This window comes from Lissotriton vulgaris, chromosome 5 (assembly GCF_964263255.1).
Source record: "Lissotriton vulgaris chromosome 5, aLisVul1.2, whole genome shotgun sequence".
Lineage (NCBI taxonomy): Eukaryota > Metazoa > Chordata > Amphibia > Caudata > Salamandridae > Lissotriton > Lissotriton vulgaris.
Window position 1 is genome coordinate 280,863,416 of NC_141693.1, and position 23,534 is coordinate 280,886,949.

The following is a 23,534-nucleotide window of genomic DNA, read 5'->3' on the forward strand; positions in this document are numbered from 1 at the left end:
GCCGCATCGCCCCATATATGCAACAACAGATAGACCCCGACCAAGCGGGCTTTATCCCCCAACGGCAGACCAGCGACAACACCAAGCGGGTGCTGCACCTCATTGAGGCCGGATCGCGCACTAAACCCGGCTGCATGCTGCTCACCATTGATGCGGAGAAGGCCTTCGACAGAGTACACTGGCCATACCTCGACCAGGCCCTCCGTCACTTCGGCTTTGGAGAGAAACTCCGCCACCGCATCTTCAACTGCTACCGCCGGCCCAACGCCGCGGTACGAGTGAACGGTCATACCTCCCCGAGGTTCGACATTGGCAGAGGCACGCGCCAAGGTTGCCCGCTGTCGCCGCTCCTATTCGCATTGTACATGGAGCCGATGGCCCAGAGGGTGCGGCAACATGCTCTCATTTCAGGTATTAAATTTGGGGCCGACACGCATAAGATCAGCCTGTACGCCGACGACGTCTTGCTGTCCCTCACTGACCCGATGCGATCCCTGCGTGCTCTCTTTGTGGAGCTACATACCTTCGCCCTGGCCTCGGGCTTCAAGATCAACGAAGCCAAATCTGAGGCTTTGAATATCTCGCTGAGCCCGGATGTGGTGGCCGAGATTAAATCGGAATTCCAAATCCAATGGTCGGACGCAACCGTCCCGTACCTGGGCGTTCGCCTGGCTCCTACTGTCCGAGACACTGCGCGGGCCAATTACGAGGCCCTCACCCGCAAACTCCGGGAGCAGCTCCGGCGCTGGAAACCACTTACGCTGTCGTGGTTAGGAAGAATTGCCGCAGTCAAAATGACACTGCTGCCGCAGATTCTGTACCTGTTCCAGACGCTCCCCCTGAACCCCCCGGCGGGTTGGCTCCAACAAACTCAATCGGAATTGTCACGGTTCATCTGGAACGGCCGGCGACCCAGGTTCAAGCATACTCTCGCCACCCTACCCCCCGCGAACGGAGGGGTCGGCGTGCCAGACCTTACACTGTACTTCCAAGACCTTACACTGTACTTCCAGGCGGCACAGCTGCGCACCTTTGTGGAATGGTTCCAGCTGGAGTCCGGTAAGCACTGGCTCTTCCTGGACCAGGCAGTGGCCGGCCGTACCCTCCAAGGCGTGCCCTTCCTTCCGCGTCGACACCGTCCCCCTAACCTGTACGCCTCTGAGATCACCAGCACCGCCCTGCGAGTGTGGGATAGAGTAGCCGTGGCCAAGGGGCTGACCACCTTCCCCTCACCCATGACTCCCATCTTTGAGAATCCAGACTTCACACCGGGCTTGGACACCGGCACGTTCACGACGTGGCGGACGACACCCTGTCGCGCGGCAGGACACATGTTCGATATCAAGGGCATTCTGCCGTTCCAGCAGGTCAAGGTGGATTACGGCGTGGCCGAATCAGAACGTTTACAGTACCTGCAGGTGCGCCACTGGGTGCTCCATCCCTCGATCCAGCCCGGAGCCCAACGGCACCTCACGCCTTACGAACGATGGCTGCTGGCACGCACCTCGGATAAGAAGTTGATATCGGACCTCTATCAGCAGCTGCTACTCACGCAGGCACACACATACAATGCGGGCCAAGTCCGGTGGGAGAGGGATTTGGGGAGGCAGCTCACTAGGAAGGAATGGGAGGGGGTGTACCATAGAGCCAGACACTCGGCGCACCACACTGGCCTTACCGAGACATTGACTAAGGTAGCAACATACTGGTACCACACCCCTGAGAGACTACACCACTGGGATGCCCGAATCAGTGACAGATGCTGGAGGGGATGTGGGGAACTAGGGACACTGGAACACCTGCTGTGGAGCTGTAAGGCGCTGCGCCCCTATTGGGACCCTATCCTGGATCTTATAGATGCACATCTAGACACACAACTGCCGCGCTTCCCAGCGTACATTCTACTAGGCCTCCCAAACGCACTCATGTATCCTCTGAAATCCTGGCGCGGGCGCCTGATCGCGCTTGCGCTTGGGGCTGCGGTCCAAAACATTGTGGCACACTGGAGGGCGACCCAGGCTCCGCTACAACTGGGGTGGCTTCACCGACTGTGGGCAATCCTGGGAATGGAGAAACTATCGCTGGCAGCATCAGGGAGGGGGGCGGACTTTGCGGAACTCTGGCGGCCATTCCTCGCCTTGCTTACCGGGGAGTTTCGGGAGGTGAGCTGCCCACGCTACCTGCGTCTGCTACGCTTGGCGGAAACACCTCTCCCGGACCCCAAAACACATACCCGTAAGCGCACAGGCCCCACGCGCGTGGCGTCCACTGACTGTTGAGGGTGGTTCACGACCTATAGCTGGATTCCGGACAAGGAGAAGGGAGGGCTGGGGTGGGGTGGGTGGCGGGGTTGTTTACAGTTCTTTGTTTCTCGTGTTTTCTTACAATGCACTAGCACTGACCAGCTTGCACCGTTGTAGCACCTCTTAAGACGCGGCCGGCCCATTGGGTTGTAGGCGGCTTGCTGTGTTAATAAGATGATGTACCCGCTGGCCCTATGTGGGGTATCCGCGGGGTCGCTGATCTCGGCCTCCCTAGAGTGGTGGCGGCCCTTACAGAAGTCGCTGAGGTGCATTTTTTGCCTATGCTGAATAAAACATTTAATACATAAAATTGCAGGGAAGAGAACAATATTTGCCCTAGGAGCACTTGGTGCAGTAACCGACCTTTGCTGCTTCTTTCCAGCTCTCCACCATCTTAAGGGTTACCACTACAAGTTCAGCTTTTTTGCTTTTGGGGGCGGCAGATTCATCTTCATCGTCGTCGTCATCATCATCATCATCGTCGTCAGCTTCCTGTAAATATAAATGAAAATATAAAGTAAGCAAATGCAGCAGATCCGGAAACTGACAATCTTCTTGTCCAAAGGATCCAAGAAGGAAGAGGATCTGAGAGCTAAAAATCGAAAATCACGTGCATGTACCTTTTGCAACACGCCACATGCACAGTTCCAAACATGGACCCATCAAGAGTATGGGATTCCCGGTACTCCTGTCCATCTCTAACACTCTATATGTTCTCATTTTACATTGCAGAAACTGCACAGAGTTTCTTCCTCAATAAGTTCTATTGGTAGGTGCATACTCCTAATGCTCAGGGCTACGGCATAGAAGAAAGTAGGAGGATTTAACACAAGGCCCTCTCTGCACCTTTCTGAAATCTGCTCAGGCTGGTGTGCATGAAGTTCAGATACCAGATTCAGATTCTCTAAGAGGAGCAAAGAGAGAAACTGAGAGCAAGAGACCAGTGCTGCTTGGGGATCAGAAGTGTCACAAATAGAAGAGGTTCTGACTGCCAGAGAACGAGAGAATTGGTGTGGTGAGCAACAATTCATTGACATATCTTAGAGATAAAAGCTGCTGCTGGTGGTGAGAGTCTCAATATGTTTATCTATAGAACAGCATAAATTATGGCATATTAGAAAGACAGATTGTGCGAAGTTTCATCAAAAGCATAGCCTTATACCATCAGACCATTTGCTAGATGATACACTGTTTTTGGAACGATGGTGAGGGGGTGGTAACACTTTACTCTGAGTCTCATGGAAGTCATTGGTTAACGGGCATCTTCCAAACAGTGCCTCTAGTACTAATGTACTGCAATTAACCAAGTTACTCCCTTTGTACGCACGATTCACCACGACTAGTTAATATGAAGAGTCATGGCTTACTACTTGAGATAGTTGAAGGATTTGAATTCAGACACAATTTGTCAAATTGCTATATTCAATAAACTGAACGTCCAGTCAGAGTTACATCTTTTCTAACAAATAGATATTTACTTACAAGTAGGAAAAGCTGGTAGCGTATAATAAGGAATGAGAAAAAATAGGCCTTTGGGGGAAAAGACATAACCCCAAATTTGAAGAGCTTGCATGCTAAAATACTATCATCTGGACATGGAGTCTACCAGATACTTTTATCCTACAGGTCTGAAATCACAAGTCTGTAGCAATCTATGACAATCAAGGTGTCTCAGTCTTGATATGGTCAATGTGTCTCATTGTTTTAATGCCCCACACATGCTACAATTGTGACTAATATGTTATTGATCTTGTGCCTTTTAATCTAGTTTTTTTCAGCTGCTCCACTTGTAAGCAACAACAAATCCACAGGTAAGCGTCGATCTCTTTGAATCTGCTGAAAGCCGCAAAAAGTATTGTGGTTAAATCTTGTCATTCATGGCAAAACACATTTCTCAAAACAGCCAATAATAATGTAATAAGCGTGCACTGAAGATACCATCATAAAAAAGACCATAAATAACCCAAACATCTCAGACATGGGAAGAAGCAGCAGAGACTGGAGATAAATTCAGAGACTGGAGATAAATTCAACTTCCACAACCAGACTGTAGCAAGTCTGCCTCAAGTTTCTCTCTTCTCAGAAGCAGTATTACAAACATATACTTTGCCAGGGTACAGCGACAATCCCATCCAAGAGCACCTTGAAATATGCCCACAAATGGACCGGATATGGCACATGCATTAAAAATCAACTATCCTCCTTCGAACTCTCCAGAAAAAAGTCCAGCAGAAGAGAGATGAGTTTACACTGGAGTTCTACTCTGACCCACACCATGAAGCTTACTGATGCCGTCACCCCGTTAACCATCAATGTTAGTGTCAGTTCACAGTAGCTACATTTTCTCCGACTAGTGTGTCAGGGTTCAAGTCACGAAGATCAAGAGTTTGGCTTCTCCCAGGGACATTGTTTTCCGCCATATGGCAGCTCAGAGAATGTTGCATAGAGCTCAATCATCATAGTGCCCCCTTTCCAAATTCTCCGTTCAAGATTTGAAGCGAAACTTCAAGGCCTTCCTTACTAGTCACTGCTTGCCCTCGAATTCAGGCCTCAACAAGTCACCCACCACTTGGATACCTCTTCCACTAGCATTACACAGGAATATCAGAAAGCACCCAGAGGAAAGACCCCTTCTCTTCTTGTTGGCCATAGTTTCACTACTCTGCAATGCTTTAATGACTCAAAGACATTTTCTCTTTTTGTCATTTGCACTGTCTTCTTTTGCTGTGATTCTACAATATTCATCCTCCCAGTTAGGTCTTTGAGGTTCTATTCTGCCGACTGTCGAACATTTTCCACGTTCTCATCACCACCAGTTCTGTGCAAAGTGCATTCACAGACTAAGGCCTGTCTTATAACCCACAGTTAGTTAGCCAGGCTTCAGCTAATGAGTACTCAGGAACCTCTCTGAAACTCTTTCTCTGCAAGCCTCAATTGGTTTGTAAGAATTTCTCCTTGAGACGCCTCGTGTCCAAAAACACAGAGTACCAAAATCAAACTCAACATATAGGAATGGATTTAAAGGCTACAATCAAACATTCCCACCAACACTTTACTTAGAGCATCTAGGCCTCTGAACTCTTGATCTGGTTGGTGGATCTGGGTATGACACCAGCCGACTTTTCAACCAGGCAATGCTTCTGAATCCCTCGGCCACTCAACTCTGGGTGGCCTTCAGTAATCTGCCATGCCTCCCCGATCAGAGAGTACAAGCCACTCCCAACACCATGTGAGGGATCTGTGTCTCCAGCCAACTGCTCCCAAAGGTTTAGTACAGAGACATGGGCCAGGAGGCCACCACAGCAGAAACACATACAAGCACTCAAAGCAGGTCAGCAGGGCTGGACTGGGAACCCAAAGGAGCCCTGGCAATTTTCTCGAACCAGCCCCTGCCCGGCCCAGGAGCCTGGAATCGCTTGCTTGCTGCTTTTGTTACTGGGGACCGATATTGCAGCACCGCTGCAAAACCGGCCCCACAATTCCATCCTCCTGAGGAAACGCTTGATGCACAGTACGGCCAGCCCAGCCCTGTAGGTCAGTAGGGTTACCTCGTAAGAAAGACAAAGCACACGTACATGATCAATTTGCAGTAGGGACTCAAGTGGTAGAATTCCACAGCTTGCCTCAAAACAGCCTATCTTCAAGAGAGGAGCCACTCATGCGAACAGCAGGACAGACTCAGGGGACTAGGGTCAGACCAGAAGCCCAGGAATAATGTGGCCATCCTTGGCTCCAGTCAACCACAGTCTGCTCCAAAATGTTTTAGATGTCCAAAGGCCAACAACTTTTGTGGGAACACCAACAGACAAATGTCATGGTCTTTGAAAAAGTCAAATGAAACATGTTCCAGGGTAAAGTTCTAGTGTCTAGTAAACTGTGCCACAAGGGAATCTATATAACATTTGTATGTTATGGGCTACAGCTAATGCTGTGTATTAAAAACAAATCTTCCAGTGGCCCACCTTTCCTAGGGAGAGCTGTATACTGCAATTTACTGAATAGCTACACCACCAGTTGGATTTTAAGATGGCTGAAAAATAGTTATGTGTCATAACTTAATTTGTTGAGAGAAAAGAATACCGTTCTAAATAAAGTTTCATAGACAAATTAACTTTGCAGTATTTCATTCTTACTCATACATTTAGATCGAAATGTATGGTCTTGTTTGTCTGAAAAGCATCACCTCCATCGGCTGCACAAAGACAGAGTAATTAATAGGTGCTCATTCTGAACCATGTCAGACTGTTGGAGAACAAGATGTATCTCAATGGTTCCAATTTATAATCACTATATGTAAAAGAATATATTGATTGATATCCTGAGAACCTGAAACAGATTTTAATGACCACCACTGGACACCTCTCAATATAATTTCAAGATCTTAAAAGAAGGATGAGGTCTTAAGTACCAGTAACAAAAGTGAGTGCAGCTTGGAATAAGTACCGCCATTTAGGCCTGGTCCTGCACTGCCATTACAATGTCACCTACCAGGATAACATTCCAGTAATTGTGTGCAGTCACATTTCAGGATAATGTCATTCTAGGGGCTTTAAAATAAAGCAAGTTTTTCTACGAATGTAGCAAAAGTGGAATTAAAAGATACAATTGAGGAGGGGCGTGGCTTGACGGGCGAGGATGGCGGTCGCAGCTTAGTAGAGCTCCCGCCGGCCCGAACTTACTTTGGACATTTATCCTGGCCCCCGAGCCCGCAGAAGATCCCTGGCGAGTCTTGCTGATCCCGGAGTGTGTCCTGTTCTCTCCGGTGACGGGATCCCGCGATTCTGTCTCCGCCGGGACCCTGAGGCGCCGACGGCGGAGTGTGGCCTGGTGGCTGGCCGCGAGCCGGGGACCTCGATTTTGGCGACGCTGTGTGGCGGCTGTCGGAGCGCGGCTGAGGGGGCCATCTGTGGTGCGGACCCCGGACATCCCTGCAGCGCTTGGACCCTGAGCCCGTGGTTGGCGCCGGGCGGGCACCGTGGGTCCGTGAGTGGGGCCCTGATTCCCCCGGTGCCGGGTCCTGGCGGCTCCTTTCCCTCTGGGACCCTGTGGCGCTGACGGCGGTTGGCGGCCTGGTAGCTGGCTGTGGGCCGGGGACCTCGATTTTGGGAGAGCCGAGAGGTGGCAGTGGGCACGCCGCTGCGAGTGGCGTCAGCAGCGCAGAATTTGGCCGGATACTACGCCAGGTGGCCACCGGTGAGTGGGGACACTGCTGCATTCCCGGGCCGCCGCTGCGTGGGGACATTGCTGTATTCTGGGGCCACTGTTGCTTGTGGGCACTGCTGCAGCCTGGGGGCACCACTACATGAGGATACTGCTGAAGGTGCCCTGCCCCATCTGGATCCTAGAGGTGCCTGTGGGCATCGTGGTGACCTATCTGGTCAGGAGCCTTGTGTGACGTGCCACTGGAGTCGTATTGACCCGCCGCCCCTCCTGCGCGGGCACCGACCCACCGTCCGAAAGTGGTCCTGTGCTTCTGGTTGTGGACTTACAGCCCCGGGCCTGCTGAACCTACCCGTCCAGTCCAGTGTGCTGGTCCGCTGTGTCCGCGAGCGGCCATGACCAGGGGTGGCGGAGGGGGCCCGCCCAAGCAGGGCCCGATGGACAAGTTTGCCGGGCCCAGTGGCGGCGCCGGGGCGTCTGGCGGAGGTGGTGGATCGGGGCCGGACAACGCTGCAATCCTGGCGGCCATTACCCAATCCAGGGACATGCTGGACGCCAAAATAGGGGCGGTGGGAGCGGACGTTACACTGCTTCGCCAGGACCTCCGAAACGCAGTGGCGAGAATCACTGAGACTGAATCTCGAGTATCGGTGACCGAAACAGACATTGGCGCCCTAAAGAAACGAATGGCGGAGGTGGAGTGTATCCAGAAGACGCTTGCAGCCCGCGTGGAGGATGCCGAAGGGCGCGCACGGAGAAATAACCTCCGCTTCATTGGCTTTCCGGAGCGGTGCGAGAAAGATGGCATGGAGCGTTTCCTGACTCACTGGCTGGAGAGCTGGGTCCCCGAGGGAACACTGTCGGCGTGTTTTGTGATTGAACGGGCGCACAGGGCCCTTACCCAGCGGCCGCCCGAGGGGGAACGTCCTCGGCCGGTCATTGCTCGGCTGCTGAACTATCATGATCGCGATGCCATACTGCGGGAGGCGAGGGCCAAGGGCTCGCTTACATATGAGAATCATGCCATAATGATCTTCCCGGACTACACGAAAATGGTTCAGCAGCAGCGACAATCCTTTGTGGCCGCCAAGGCTAAGTTGCGGGGCCTGAAACTTCAATACTCTCTCCTGTACCCGGCCCGCCTGCGGGTGGTACACCAGTCCCGGACACACTTCTTCGATACACCCGAGGAGGTTTTTCGCTGGACCGATGAGACGGTGCGCCTTCGGCCCCATGCCCAGCCGGGGCTGGATCCTGGCGGGTCCCAGAGATCGTCACCGGAGCGGACGGACCGCACCAACCGGAAAGGACGGCATCGAAGGTCCAGATCTAAGAAACGGTCAGCTTCCGCCAGTGCGACGCAGACGAACGGCACAATTGACTCTGAACACTCTGATGCTGGCAGTTGAACCCTGGTGGTGCCTGGCTGTTGGTGTTGCCTGACATGGACCGACTGGTGAGACTGCTCCATGTGACTTTGCCTGTGCTTCTCTGTATGCTCCTAAAACACTTTGAGGCCCTGGGTAGAGCCACTGCGGGGCTCGGGTGGCGGCTTCAATGGGCCTTAGACCCTCACGAGTAGTGAGTGTTGTTGGGGGGGTGGTGAGTGAGTGTTGATGGGGGTGTTGGGATCCATTGGTATGGTGGGCCTTGGGTTCTCTGTTCTGGACCCGGGTCTCCCCATGCCGCGACAGATACTTCACTGTTTTCTGAGGTATTGGGGTGGGGGGTGTGGGGTGCAGGGGGGGGTTGTCTTGTTGTTGGGGGTTGGGGAGGTTGGGGCCGGAGGTGGCCAGGTGGGTTTTGGGGTCCTGGGTGTTCGGGTTGGGGGGGTGGGACCACACGTGTCTTTGGCTTTTGCTTTTGTTGCTTTGTGGGGTGCGCCGGGGTGGGGCGGGGGGCCGGATGCTGGACACTGTCTTGACTATGGCTGATACTACGACTGTACCTCCTCAAAAGACCCTGCGTGTTGTGACGTGGAATGTGAGGGGTATCCTGGACAAAATCAAGCGTGGGGCTGTGCTGCGTTGGGGGAAAAGAGAGATGGTGGATGTGCTGCTGCTTCAGGAGACTCACATGTTGGGCTCTAAGGCCCTTAGCCTCCAGAGATTCGGGTTTCAGCAGGTGTACCATGCCGGTTTTACGAGGGGTTCCAGGGGGGTGGCTATCTTAGTTCACCGCAGGTTGGCTTATGTGCATGACAAGCAGTGGATTGACCCTCAGGGCCGGTATATCTTCATCAAAGGCCGGTTGGGTACTGAACAGGTGGTCTTTGGTAGTGTATATGCCCCCCCCCCTCTGCAGTGGGCTCTTTCTGAGCGGCTATTCGCGCTGTGGGATGAGATTCCAGAGGTTCTAACCATGGTGGGGGGCGACTGGAACGAGGTTATGGATGTAGGCCTGGATCGACTGAGGCGGGTGCCTGTGGTGTCGGATCCCCCCCCCACTATTGCTCCCACCAAATTGCGTGCGACTGCGGGTGGCCTGGGCTGGGTGGATGTATGGCGGCACTTTCATCCTGCTGTGCGTGAATTCACTTATGTGTCGGCGGTGCATGGGTCCTTCTCGAGACTGGACTATCTGTTTGTGCCGGGTGCCTGTCTGAGTCGGGTCAAGGATGCTATGATACTTCCCAGAGGCCTGTCTGATCACTCCCCCGTCCTAGCTACCATGACCCTCCCCTCCACGAGACAGCCGTTTCGATGGCGGATGTCCTCTTGGCAGTTGCAGCGGCCTGAGTATGTGCATCACCTGCGTGAGGCGATTGATCATTTCTGGCGTGAGAACTTGGTTGGAGATGTGAGTGCAGTGGTGGTATGGGAGGCGCTGAAACCTACGCTTCGGGGCGTGGATATAGCTTGGTGCGTGGCTGCTAGACGTAAACATCGGGAGGCCATTGTGACCGCCGCGGCCCGCGTGGAGGAGCTGGAGCAGCGTGGCCGGCTTGGGAACGACGAGGGCATTGTGCGGCAGCTCTTGCAGGCCCAGCAAGCTTACGCTTCTGTTCTTTATGAGGAAGCTCGGCAGGCGTGGCTCGCCACGCGCAGCAGGGTGTATCAGTGGGGCGACAAGTCCTGTACTATGCTGCACAGATTGTGCCAGTCGACCTTCCAGCCCCTAGTGTTGCCGGGCCTTACTGCAGATGACGGCTCGGTCATGACCGACCCGGACCTACTGGCGGCTAGCTTTGCCCGTTATTACGAGGCGCAATACGCCCCCCGGGATCATTTAGAGGCAAGCGAGATTTCCGCGTATCTTGACGACCTACTACCGCAAGCCGTCCCCGATGAGACCAGAACCGCACTGGACGCCCCGCTTACGGCTGAGGAGCTCGGAGAGGCCCTTGGTCAACTGAATACGGGTAAGGCGCCCGGCCCGAGTGGTTATCCAAGTGAATTTTACAAAAAGTTTCACGTCCAGCTGGGGCCCCACTATCGCCGTGCCCTGGAGGAGGCGCGGGCTCGGGGAGAGCTGCCACCAGATTGGCGGCATGCGGAAATTGTAGTATTTTTGAAGCCGGGCAGGGCACCGGACCGGCATGACTCATACAGGCCGATTTCCCTCCTCAACATTGAGGCCAAGGTTCTGGCTAAGGCCTTGGCAAACCGCCTCCTGCCCCACGTTGCTGACCTAGTCCACCCCGATCAGGCTGGATTCATGCCTCGCAGGGCCACTCGACATAATATTCGGCGGGCGCAGGCGGCGGTGGATGCCATGGGTGCTAGAGATGAACAGGCGGCGCTCCTCCTAGCGGACATGGACCGGGCCTTTGATTCGGTGAGCTGGGCGTATCTGTTCACACTGTTGGCCCGCCTCAACCTGGGGCCGGTCTTCCTGTCGTACATTCGTCTCCTCTACACCAACGTTACGGCCTCGGTCCGTGTGGCCGGTGCTACCTCTGGGCGCTTCCATGTGGGTCGTGGTACTCGGCAGGGTTGCCCGCTGTCCCCGTACCTGTTTGCCCTCGCCATGGAACCTCTGGCGTCACGGATACGTGCGGATGACCGGTTGCGCGGTTTCGTCTGGAATGAGGACCTGGTGGATAGGATTGCACTATATGCGGATGACGTCCTCCTCTTCCTTACGGATCTACGGCGATCAGGTCCCCGAGTTCTGGACATCATGCGGGAATTTGGCGGGGTTTCGGGCCTTCACCTTAACCTGAATAAATCGACCCTGTGGGTGCTGGGCGGTGGTGTGGTTGCTGACCCCTGGGCTGCGGAGTTGCGGGTGGCCTCGGATGGCCTCAAGTATCTGGGAGTTTTTCTCTCGGAGTCGCGGGCCGTGGCATGGGAGCGTGGAGTCTTGCCGGTGTGGGAGCGGGTTCAGGCTGATGTCAAGACATGGGCTAGAATGCCGCTTACTATCTTTGGGAGATCGGCCATCTTCAAGATGGTGGCGCTTCCGCGGCTCCTGTACCAAATCCAGAATTTCCCATACCCCATTGGCCTGGAGTGGTTCCGGCAGGTTAACTCAGTGCTGGGCCGCTTCCTGTGGGGTGGTGGTACGGCCAGAGTGGCGTTGAAGACGTGCTTTCTGTCCACATACAGTGGTGGCCTGGCCACCTCGGACCTCCTCTCTTATTACCAGGCTTCCCACCTGCTGGTCCTGAATGAATGGTGGTATGGGGATAGAGGAGATCCGGCTTATGCCCTGGAACGGTTGCTCATGGGCGATCGCACGCTCCACACAATTCTTTATTCCGCTCGCTTACGCCGTGCATTGCCATCGGTCACTGGAGTGGTCTTTGCGGTGTGGCGTCAGTCATTGCGCCGCATGGGATGGTGGGGCAGGTTGACGGCTGAGACGCCGCTTTGGCACAATGGTTTGCTCCCGGAGCTGGCGGCCCTAACCGGGTTTGAGGGTTGGGAGACCATTGGGATTACTCAGCTGGGCCAGGTTGTGTCGGGCACCACCATTAAATCCTTCGAAGAGCTCCGTGCAGAGTTCCAAATGCCTCAGTCCCAGTTCTTCCGCTACCTCCAGCTGCGGCATGCCCTCGCCCCGAGCATCGCCGGTCTCGACTCCCTGCCGGAATTTAGCCCAGTAGAGGCCAAAGTATTTATGGGGGACCTGGGGGACCGGAAGGTCTCTAGGATCTACCAGACACTTGTAATACATTGCTCCTCCACCCTACACTCCCTTCGGGAGGCGTGGGAAGTGGATGTGGGCCCCCTTGACGAGGACGACTGGAGGGAGGCACTGGAATCCCCACGTGGAACCGCCATTGCGATCCGGCTCCGGCTAATTCAATTCAAATATCTACATCGTGCCTATTATACCCGCGAGCGGTTGTGGAGGGCTGGGTTGATTGCGTCCTCGGAATGCCTGCGTTGTGGAGTGGTGCCTGCCTCTCTGGTGCATACGGTGTGGTCATGTAGCCGATTGACTGGGTTCTGGAGGGGCGTGTGGAGTTGCCTGGCTGAGGTCCTGGGCTGGGATCTTCCCCGTACCCATCGACTGGGCCTCTTGCATATCATGGAAGGGATTGGTGGTAATGTTTATAAGCGCCACTTGTTGCTATTGGGGCTGGTTGTGGCTAAGCGGGACCTGGCCCGAGCGTGGAAGTCAGTGAGGGCTCCCCCCTTGTCGGCGTGGAAGGCTGGGCTGGATTATTTCATGGGTCTGGAGAGGCCGATCTTTGAGGCGAGGGGGTGCCCGCGCAAACACTACAAAATTTGGAAGCGTTGGGCCGACTACCGTGGTCTGTCCTTGGACCCCCCAGCGGAGCAGGAGGAGGACATCTGATAGCAGTGACAATCTTGGCCCGCAGCAGTAACACCCTGGTGGAATTACACCCGCATCTTTATCTTTCCTGTTGTTATATATACACGTGTGGTGGGGGGGGTTGGGGGGGGGGGTTCTTAGAACGGGGGGGGGGGTAGCGTTGGGGTTAGGGTAGGGTGTTGGGGAATTTTCATACTAAGCCTATTCTGAATCTGCTCTATTATTTGCTGCCTGTGTAACTGGTGCATTGATTTTGTTGTGGTGTTCTCGATGTGTGGAGATGCCACGCTTGTGATGGTCATTTGCTTAATAAAATTGGTTGTGAAAAAAAAGATACAATTGAGAAAATGTGCATGCTTGTTTAAAATTCCCGAAATTCAAGTTGCTTATCATCTAGAAAGAATAAATCACATTGAATACCAATTGTTGTATCAAGCATGACACACAAAACACTTTCTGGAGGAAAAAATGTCAGATTTTACTGCTAGACAGGAGACATTTGCTACAAAAAAAAAGTACCCTTGGCTAGCCCATAAGATGGGCTGCGGACAATGGAATGAGAACAAGCATTTGCAATGCAATAGGTCTTGCCTTTATGAGAGTTTGAGCTATTGGCATTGTAAATGACAATGCCTCTTATTTGTCGTTTTTAAAGCAGAAAAATAAAAGGCAGTCATTTACAATGCAAATAGCTTAAACTCTTGCAAATGTGAGACCTATTGCATTGCAAATGCGTGCTATACAAATAAAAAAAAAAGTGGTAGGAGAGAACCTTATTAGAGAAAATAGTGCTTGTAGGCTGTAATTAAAGCCTACCGAGCATCAACACACGTAACGGGGTGTCGCCATGGGAGGTTACAAAATGAGACAAGGCGGTACTAAGGAGGGACTAATAAGCCTTTTGACCAATGAACAGCCACAGTTTACAGTGGTCAATGACACAAGCCAATTAAAAATGTGGGCAGAGAGTGGGTGGGGCTTCAACTCCCTACCTCAATACAGCATACCTCGCAGAGCAGCGCGTGCGCTGCCAGGCTCGACCTAAAAATGTAAACTACTGTTTAGAAAAGCACATGGGAAGCATCAGTTTTTGGCCGTCTTCTTATTAGCATCACCATGGGGTTTAAAACTTTAAATCCTGGGATTTCCCTGCAGTTGCGTTACAGGAGTGAAACACAAAATGTATCTTCTTGATGCTCGCCAATGTGTTGTGATGTATATGCCACCCACATCCCTCCGACCTGCGCCCTCCTCAGCTCTGGTCATAGATTATAAATGTAAGGGGTAAAAAAAAATTCCATTTTCACTGTTTGAATTTGCAGAGTCAAGGTCCCATCAATCTAAGGAATCCACTCACTCACGCAACTTTTGCACGTTTCTGAAAAGCCCTAGGCAGGGCAGTGAAACGTCATCATTTTAATTTTCACAGTGGGAAGTAGAATTGGACTCAGAGTTGCATTTCAGTAAGCATAGGGATCAGCACAACATTTGCATCTCTTGTATAAGGAGCAAAAAGCACCCAACACAGTTCAGGCAGGCAGAGATCAAGAAGGCAGTATGAGGACAAGGATAGCCACACAGGTAGGTCCTATGAAGGTATCATATGCCATTTTTAATCAGTTTCGCACCAAAGAAGAGCAGGTCGGGATGCCGGATATGTGCAACAGCTTTACCTTTGGTAAACTGTGAGGCGTTTTCTAATTTGTTCATATTTTCAATATTTCTGCAAATTCTACTCTCTTGGGAATGTTTTAATGCACCAACACTGTGGCAATGTTACACTTAGGAGTAAGAGGAAAGAACCCATTATTTAACTCATCCCAGTTCTAGATGGAAATTAAGGGGATACATGGTTAAATTAAATTATTACAAATGTGAAAACATTACATTGCTTCCTGCAGAGGCGATTTTTTTTAAGATGGATGGTTAAGCGTATTTTAGCTCTTTAACTCTCTGTCATATAGTAGCAAAATGAAGAGTGCAAAGCAGCTGTAGTTAAGTCTAAACCTCCTACTTCACTCTCTTCCAATCTGTTGTTTCGACACAGACACTTCAAAAGACTGAACACAGGTCTTTGCCATTTGAGCTTTTCACTGTTTATAGTTTTGATGTATTTTTTCCAAGGTGATGTACTGTATCCCAGCGTTTTGCTCTGGTCCAGAGACCGCTTTAGTGGTCTTACCAGCCTCATGCAATCAATATATAAATGTACATATAAATGTACATATATATTGGACTTGTGGGTCACCCTTCTTCAGTCACTGGTCTTTTCAACTTGAATTCACACTTTGATTCCACCCACCAGAGCATACAAAATGGGGTAATGGTTCAGCCCACTCAGCCACTGAATTTCTTGCACTGTTAGTGATGGCATTTTTCCTGATCACATGTGCAAATTCACCTAAAAAGATGTACACATCAGTGTCAGAGCGTTTTTTTAAATCATCCTTGCATGTTTAAAAAATGTCTTAAAGTTCCATTAATTCGAAGACAGTAATAACTTTTCATTGTGCTAAAAAGAATCATATTTGCATGTCATGTCTGTTGAAACAAAATAGGATTCTTTACCTCCCTACAAGGCAGTACACACATTGTTATACTAAAATTATACATGATGTTTATTTTTATTATAATATACATGTTATTGCAAGGATGTGGTTAGAACATTCAGGTGGTGGCATGTATTTTTTTTCTTGCTATTGTATTAGTTTTTTAATAATAATCTCTGCATGAACTTTCTAAGGTCAGACATACTGGCTTTGCCAAAGCTCATTATATTTAAATCTATTTTTCTTTGTGTAGTGTACTCGGCGTGCTCTGTTTGAATTATATACAATATTGAAATTAATACATCGATGCAATTCCACAATGCGAACAAAGAGCGCTTACAGAGGTCTCTGTGAGTTAATTGAATTAAATGTAGCCCTACTCTGCTTGGTGCAGAGCCTAGCGCTGTTTACAGCAGGCTGCCCAAGTATGGAAAATTAATTTTATGAAAATTCCACTCTAAATATACTATGTAACGTATGCATTAACTTTAGAATGAGTCAGTGTCAAACATATAGATATTACAGGAATTAGCAGTTATTTTTCACGCACATAAGTTGTGCTATACTTAGCTAACGGAACAAATATTGCTCATTTTATTCTATGTACTTGGCATTATGAAAGTCGAAAAGGCATGTTCAATAGTTGCACTACCATATTTTCTCCACACTAATGGGCCCGCAAGGCAAGGTTTGGAATTGTGGTGGAAGCAAAACTTTTATTGCAGAAGTGAACTCCGCAAAATACAAAGATGTGCCAATGGAAATTATCAGCACAAACAATAGAACATTGTGTACTTAAAACGCTGGCTAAGGCAATAGCAAGGATGTAAAATCTATACTACGATTATAAAGAGAGAACTGCGAACCTTTGAGGCGGGTAAACTCAAGAAGTACAGCACCAATCAGAACACCCAATACACCATTGTAAAGGGTAGTTTCAGCAGATGGACATAGGCTATACATCTGGCCACCATATACATTAGAAAGGTAAAATAACATAGGGGGGGTAAAGTAGTCCCTTCTGGGCATTGTAAACTACAGTCGGCGAATCGTCTGCGTCATTGGGGGGCGTGGCGTGTGCCGTCTCATCGAGCTCAAACTTCGCCACCTTCACTACAGTGGGCGTGTCGTGGGCGTCGTGGCGATATGTTGTAAACTACAGTGGGCGTGTCATGGGCGTCATTGGGGGCGTGGCGTGTGCCGTCTCATCGACCTCAACCTTCTCTACAGTGGCCATGTCGTGGGCGTTGTGTCGTTATTGTGGACCATTGCCGCGTAATACAATGAATCAATGTGGGCGTATCGCGGGCGTCAATCATATAGCCATCTAAATGGCCGCGAACTACAAATGAAGCGCCGCCGCTTTATGCGCAACTTTTCACATATCGACGTGTAAATAAAACATAACGCGTATTAACAACAATATGCCGCATGAGAATAGCGTTAGCCGCCTGCATCACGCTCCCTGAGAATAGCGTTCGACGCACCCTGAGAATGTCACACACCACCTGCATCACGCCCCCTGAGACTAGCCTTCGCCGCCATCGCCGCAACGGAGACTTAGGTTCTGCTAAAAACAAACGTACCCTCAGCATTAGCCTGTCTGCAAATATAAACAAGAAAGGTAAACAGACAATTTCTACTTTTAAAAAATAAAGCGTGTTAGGTATTCGATGCAGTGAGCATTAACTTAAAACTCTATAACTAAGTTAAGTAAGCATTGAACACATTCTCTTTTTATGGCCGGACAACGTTGGGAAGGGCTGGTAGTACTATATAATTTAGTACACAAACACACCCCCAAATATCGATATGAATATAAAATCAGTCAGGGGCCTAAATCAAATATCAGATATAGTAGCGCCGAGCTAACAACAATTTCTGACAATCCGGGAATCCTTTCTTTGCCCGGTGGTCAAAGAATTACCTTGCCACAGGGCAGAGAAGGGACCTCCAGGGGCCACTTGGGCATTGCAGTACATGCTCAACGAGGAGCAGACCGGATGGTGAAGAACCCCACTTCGGCTGGGTGAGGGTCTAAATAGCCGACTGAGGATCTGCCGGGTAACCAGGATTTGGTGCTAGTAACCAGCATTTGGATTCAAGGACCCACACGCTGGAATTGCACATTTATTTTGTGGAGACATTATCAACTGTGTGCTGGAGCGTGACAATTCCTCTCATCCCCCTTTCTTGCTTCACATTGTCCACAACGCCTCCTCCTGTGCTCCTCTGTTTCATCGCCTATCATCCTTAATTTCACACCCATTCATTTGCTTAGCTTTATTCTCGAATGCAATAAGTCTCAAATACGGCTTCAAAGCGTGTTCCAGGGTGCAAGTCCATTAAGTGAGTAGCATAACTTTCCTCCCTCCCCCCAACCGGTCTCATCTCACTCCTCAGACAGGCCTAATGTCCTCAACCAACATTCAACTCAGTCAGCCAATACCACAAACAACACTCAGTTTAATCATCCTTCGACAGAACCTCAACTAACAATCAGTTTAACCAGCCTACGACTGAACCTCAACCAACTCTCACATTAATCAGCCAACCACTGAACCGAAATCAACACTTACTTTAGCCAGCCTACAACTGAACCTCAACTAACACTCCCTTTAATCACCTTACGACTGAACTGACATTCACCTTAAACATCGTTATCATGTGGTGGAGTGTTATTAAGAGCCATAACTCAAGATCAAGAATGGAATGACACAGTGTATCCACCCCATTCTGAACTCATCAGGTGTATTCTCATACATTCCTAGCTGATTTCATTAACACATGTGTCTGTGCCTCGGGTAGCTCGGCCAATTCAAGAAACAAAAATGTAATTATCAGCATTCTTCCAGCGACAGGTGATAAAAGCCTTCAGTAGCCCTTGATTCTGACCCACCGATTGGATATCTGTCAGTCATATCTTTCATGCAAAGTTTCCATTATGTGCTGCAATGAAAGCCCTAAGAACAAAGAAGTATTGTTTCTGCGAAGAGACAAGCATTTGAGTGCTTTAACGCATTTTTTTTATACCACAACATTTAATTACAACTTTACTGATATGAAACGGTAGACTAGGCAATGGCTGGTGCACCTATTTTGGCCAACTCAATACATAATTTAGATGTAGGAGAAATAGTTCTTGCAATATTTTTGTAGTGCGAAACTTTGACCTCGGAAAAGGTGACACAAAACCACTTTAAGGTCAGATAGGATCACATATCTGTTGCATCCCTCCATCGTATTTCCTGACTTCTTATACTGTTGCTCTTTCTCTTCCCTCCCAGTTTCCTTTGTCTGAAAGCACCAATGGGGATTCACCTGTCTCAGGCTGTGCGAGTTCTCAACACTTTGTGTGAGATCCAGCTAATTTAGCAATATTAAACCATGTATAGGATGATGTTAGAATGTGGATGAAATGCTTGCTTTTTCGCAACGTTTATTTAGGTCTAGAATTATTTAAAGGCCGTCATCAATAGGCCATCAATATGTCCATGATTTAAATGTAGTTAGTTTATCCTGTCTGCATTACTTTCAATTAATAAAAGAAAAGGGGGGCACAAAAATGTGTTAAAGTTAATTTAAACCGACAGGTCAACAGCAAGTTATTGATTTAATTGACCCTTGAGACACCCAACATGGCATACCATAGTCATGCAAACATAGTACTGACAACCATCATAATATTAGAATATAAAATTCCTATTTGTAAGACGCGTACATAGCACCCCCTTAAGGGTTTCAAGGCGCTGGGGACCGTCGGGGAGATTAACTGCGGGGTTCACGGTTAAATCCCTGGAGCCAGCGGCAGCTCAGCATCAGGTGACTCTGGGCAATAACTCACCTAATCTCCCAGACGGCCGCAGAGCCTTGAAAACCTTAAGGGGGTGATATGTAAGCTGCATAATAATAAAACTGCTAATAAACTGATTGAATAATATTAATAACACCGTATACATATAAATGTGCATTTGATACACATATATCTAAGTACAAAAAGTACCCAGGAGAAAACTCCAAGCAACAAGAAAATGAGGCAAAGCACGTGCCACAAGAAGTTGAAACGCATTGACGGTGCGAGATGAACAGGGCATCCGAGTTCTTGAAAGCGATCCCAGAGAGAAGAGCCTGCTCTCGAGGAACGCAACTTGACAGTCGAGCCCGCGAGCCCTGATCTTTGCGTCCCCAGGACAGTGCTGTGGAGCACCTGTCTGCATCTGCTGCCCGGAGGAGGACGGGGTGATAGTGGCAGACACGCTGCAGCGAGGACCGTGGACAGCGACGGATGCCACCCGTCTACCTACCTGGCAGCTCCAAAGCAGGGGGAATCAAAAACCACTGGAGACTTGGTCCGTTCACCCCATCGATTCAGGTTTTTTTTCCTTCTGCCTGATCTGCAGAGAACCAGCCATCATTGAAGGAGCTCTGGTCAGAGATGGACATCTCTCCGTTGCTGCAGGGTACTACACCCAGCTCTGTCTAACGCAGCTCAGCTCGCACCACCAACTTCAAACTTGGAAATCCGTTTTGGGAAATGCAATGCGGGCTTTTGGTGAGGGAAACTTTTCCTCGAATTCCAAGCACAGAATAAATTGGGCGGATGGCGAAGAGCCACTCGGTTTGTGCCTGCTTCAATTGTCCGACCTTCCTTTCTATCCCTTAATGCCCCTTCATCATGGTATCAGTCCTTTATAAGTTTTTTCCTGTCACATCTCTTATACACAAATAAAAAATCAGCATGAATAGCGAAAAGAGAACAAAGCAGGCGTGACGGAAAGATGCAGCCTTGAACGAGTGGTGCGCGCGGTGCGCCACTGCGAGCGATCTGGTTTCAATTATCGCGGCCGTGTCTGGGCACGATAATTGAAAACGGATGTCGGTGTGCGGGTAACAGACACCAATAGGCCATGGGCGGAGCAACGCGACCGCCTTTGGCCTATTGGTTCTGTCTTTCTAAAAAATACACCCGCAAACGCCAATACCGTGGCTCGAAAGGAATCACACACGCACGAGCGTGTGGGATTCCAAGGTCCATTTTGGAACCCTCCACAAAAGGGCTCTCGCCCTGTGCAAGCACTGCTGTGCAGTGCAACGCAGGGCGCGAGCCCTAAAAAGCAACAGGGAAGAGCAGATTCATCTCAGCTGTGCTAGTACAGACTCATTCATTTTACCTCCAATTGGTCAGGAAGCCTGTGTGCACCACTCTCATCATCTGAACTGTCAGAATCATCGAAGTTCAGTAGTGTGCGGTCGTTGTCTTCGAGAAACTTGTAAAACTCTGGATCCTTCTCTCGGAGGCGGGACAGCTGGTCCTTGTGTTCAGATGCTCGACCTTTGGGCTTCAGCTTCCTAGAGAGGACAGAGAACAAGAGTGGGAAAGAGAGCTTTCATCACCACACAATGCAAGCGGAGTCAATAATATAATTTAAGCTTCTATTCATAGATAAAATGGTGGAAGGTAATTTGGGAGTGGGGACTTTGGAATGCAAAAAAGAAAGAAAAGAAACAACTGTGTAAGCTGAACCAATGAGTGGATCACAATTAGGCTACAGGAGAAATACTGGCAGCAACTGAACAACTTTCCGGAAGCAATACCCAATTGTACATGGTCCACAATACCAGAGTGTACATCTCCAAAATTGGCTCATTTTCAGCATTTCACTTTTCTCAAGTTTCCAGCTCACTCCTACAAATGGCATTTTAATTGTGGGCGACACCTCTTAAAGCACCAAAATGCACACACTGACAGCTACGCAATACTATGGCATTATATACACACACATTGTATGTGTGTGTATATTGTATATTATATATATATATATATATATATATATATATATATATATATATATATACATACATATATATCAAAATCACCGAAAAACAAAGGTTAATGTAATGTTATAGTTCAGTGTGAAAAAATACAGATATTTTTTTTTTATTTAAACATAGAAATTCGTAGAAAAAACCAAAAGGTTAAAGTAACATTATAGTTAGGTTAATGTGTCAGTGACCACATTAACGTTTTGAACTATAAAAACAGAAATTTGTCATGGAAACATAGAAAAACATAGAAGCAAAGTTATCTCTGCTAACCATGCACCGCACCCTGCTATACACTGCTTATGACGTCACATATTACATCACTCATTACATGTTCAAGGACATGATTTGTGGCATCACTGATATATTCATTGAAAAACCTAAAGCTACAGGGACGTTGTAGTTAAGAAATACAAAAAAGAAAACCTTAGAAATTCACAAAACAAAAAAAACAAAAAAAGAACGTTTACAGGGAGGTTATAGTAAGGTTCAGATTTTGCACACACAAAACCATAAAAATGCAAAAGTACTGCTAATGTCAAGAAACTATAACTTATGCCCTAAGGTACATATAAATCACGCTGCCATGTAGTTTCCTCATGACACATTTTATTGTATATGTTGCAATTATCTTATGAATGTCAAACAAGAGTTTTACTGATGTAATATGTCAAGTACATGACAAGGCACAGTTTTGAGGAAAATTTCGTGTAGATTGGTCAAATGACTTCAAATTTTTGAAGCATACCAAAAAACACTTTTCCTAACTACCTACTGGCGACCACCACAGGGGGGAGAATATATATATATATAGATTTTGCCCTTTCAATATTAGTCTATTTTGAATCAGAGTTTGATCTCTCAGCAGCGCACTGCTACAAAAAAATAGTTTTTAGTAAAGGAAAGAAAAAAATTGTTTTTCCTCTTAAAACAAGTGTAATTATATTTTCGCTTTCTTTTTTTTTTAGGGAGGAGATGCTCCTCCGCCATAGATGGGGAGCCGCCGCTGCTTTACACACCTTTGCTGTTGGCCCCAATACAAATAATATGGATTCTGCTCAAGATTCTCTTTTCTTGTAAAACACCCTCACTGTACACTGCAATGAAATCAGGGCTGACTCGGCACCAGGCAGAAATGGGACATCACCACTGCCATAACATAGGAAAGAATCTTAGTCAGACTGGAAAATGAAAGACAGAACTTTTTTATTGAGAATTCAAAAAAGCAATACAATTCTCATGTAGTGACTAGACTGGCTGAAAACAATCACATCACAGTGACAGTTTATATACTGCAAAAGCAATATTTTGACTTTCTTCTTCACACACTAATTTAATGGTTGCAGGTCCTAAAAAACTTCTTAGGCTTGCAGAGGTGTCTGGCTCAACTATACTAAGGCTTTTTTTTAATGGCTCTTGCACATGGAATCCTTTATGAGCTTTCTTGCTTCTTCAAGCTAAAAGCAGGGATTGATTTTTAGGCAATCTTGCACTTGAAGGGAAGATACTTAGTTGAAATTTAGAAACTGGGTGTGGCCACACCTCAAAAAGACAATTTCTTGCACGCAGTGCTGTTAATACCATAATGTCTGTCCCCACTGTTCTGCCCTCCAGCTATAATGTCTCTCATGGGTGGATCTAGTTCAATGTGGAGGACACATGTGAAACCAATTTTTTACTGACAAACTCAAGCTTCCTAAGGAATATGGTCCTATTTATTTAATGTATACTTTATTTCTCTGCTCTTCTCTATCTTAGATCATTTGCTCCCAATTAAGTCTTTCACACTCATGCCTATGTTCAATTGCAAATATCTGTTTTCTCTTGCCCGTCAAACAGAAAGATTCGGAACCAGTCAACTCGAGTAGGCTTGGAGAAACGGCGGCCATAACCTTTCTGGCTGATCTAACAGTGAGCTCAATGCCACAACCAATTCTGCATGTTAATTATTCAGTGCCATGCATATCTTTCT

General features: G+C 48.6%; 1 protein-coding gene across 1 annotated transcript in view; it reads right to left on the minus strand.

The window, feature by feature from the left end:
* The window catches only part of NOC2L (NOC2 like nucleolar associated transcriptional repressor), a 418,727-nt gene that overhangs the window by 368,058 nt on the left and 27,135 nt on the right, over positions 1–23,534 (minus strand). The window contains exons 3-4 of the mRNA XM_086921428.1: positions 20,911–21,088; positions 2,667–2,795 (exon numbers count right to left, since the gene is read on the minus strand). Coding sequence (XP_086777554.1) covers positions 2,667–2,795; positions 20,911–21,088 — 307 coding nt within the window. The remainder of the gene's footprint in view (positions 1–2,666; positions 2,796–20,910; positions 21,089–23,534) is intronic.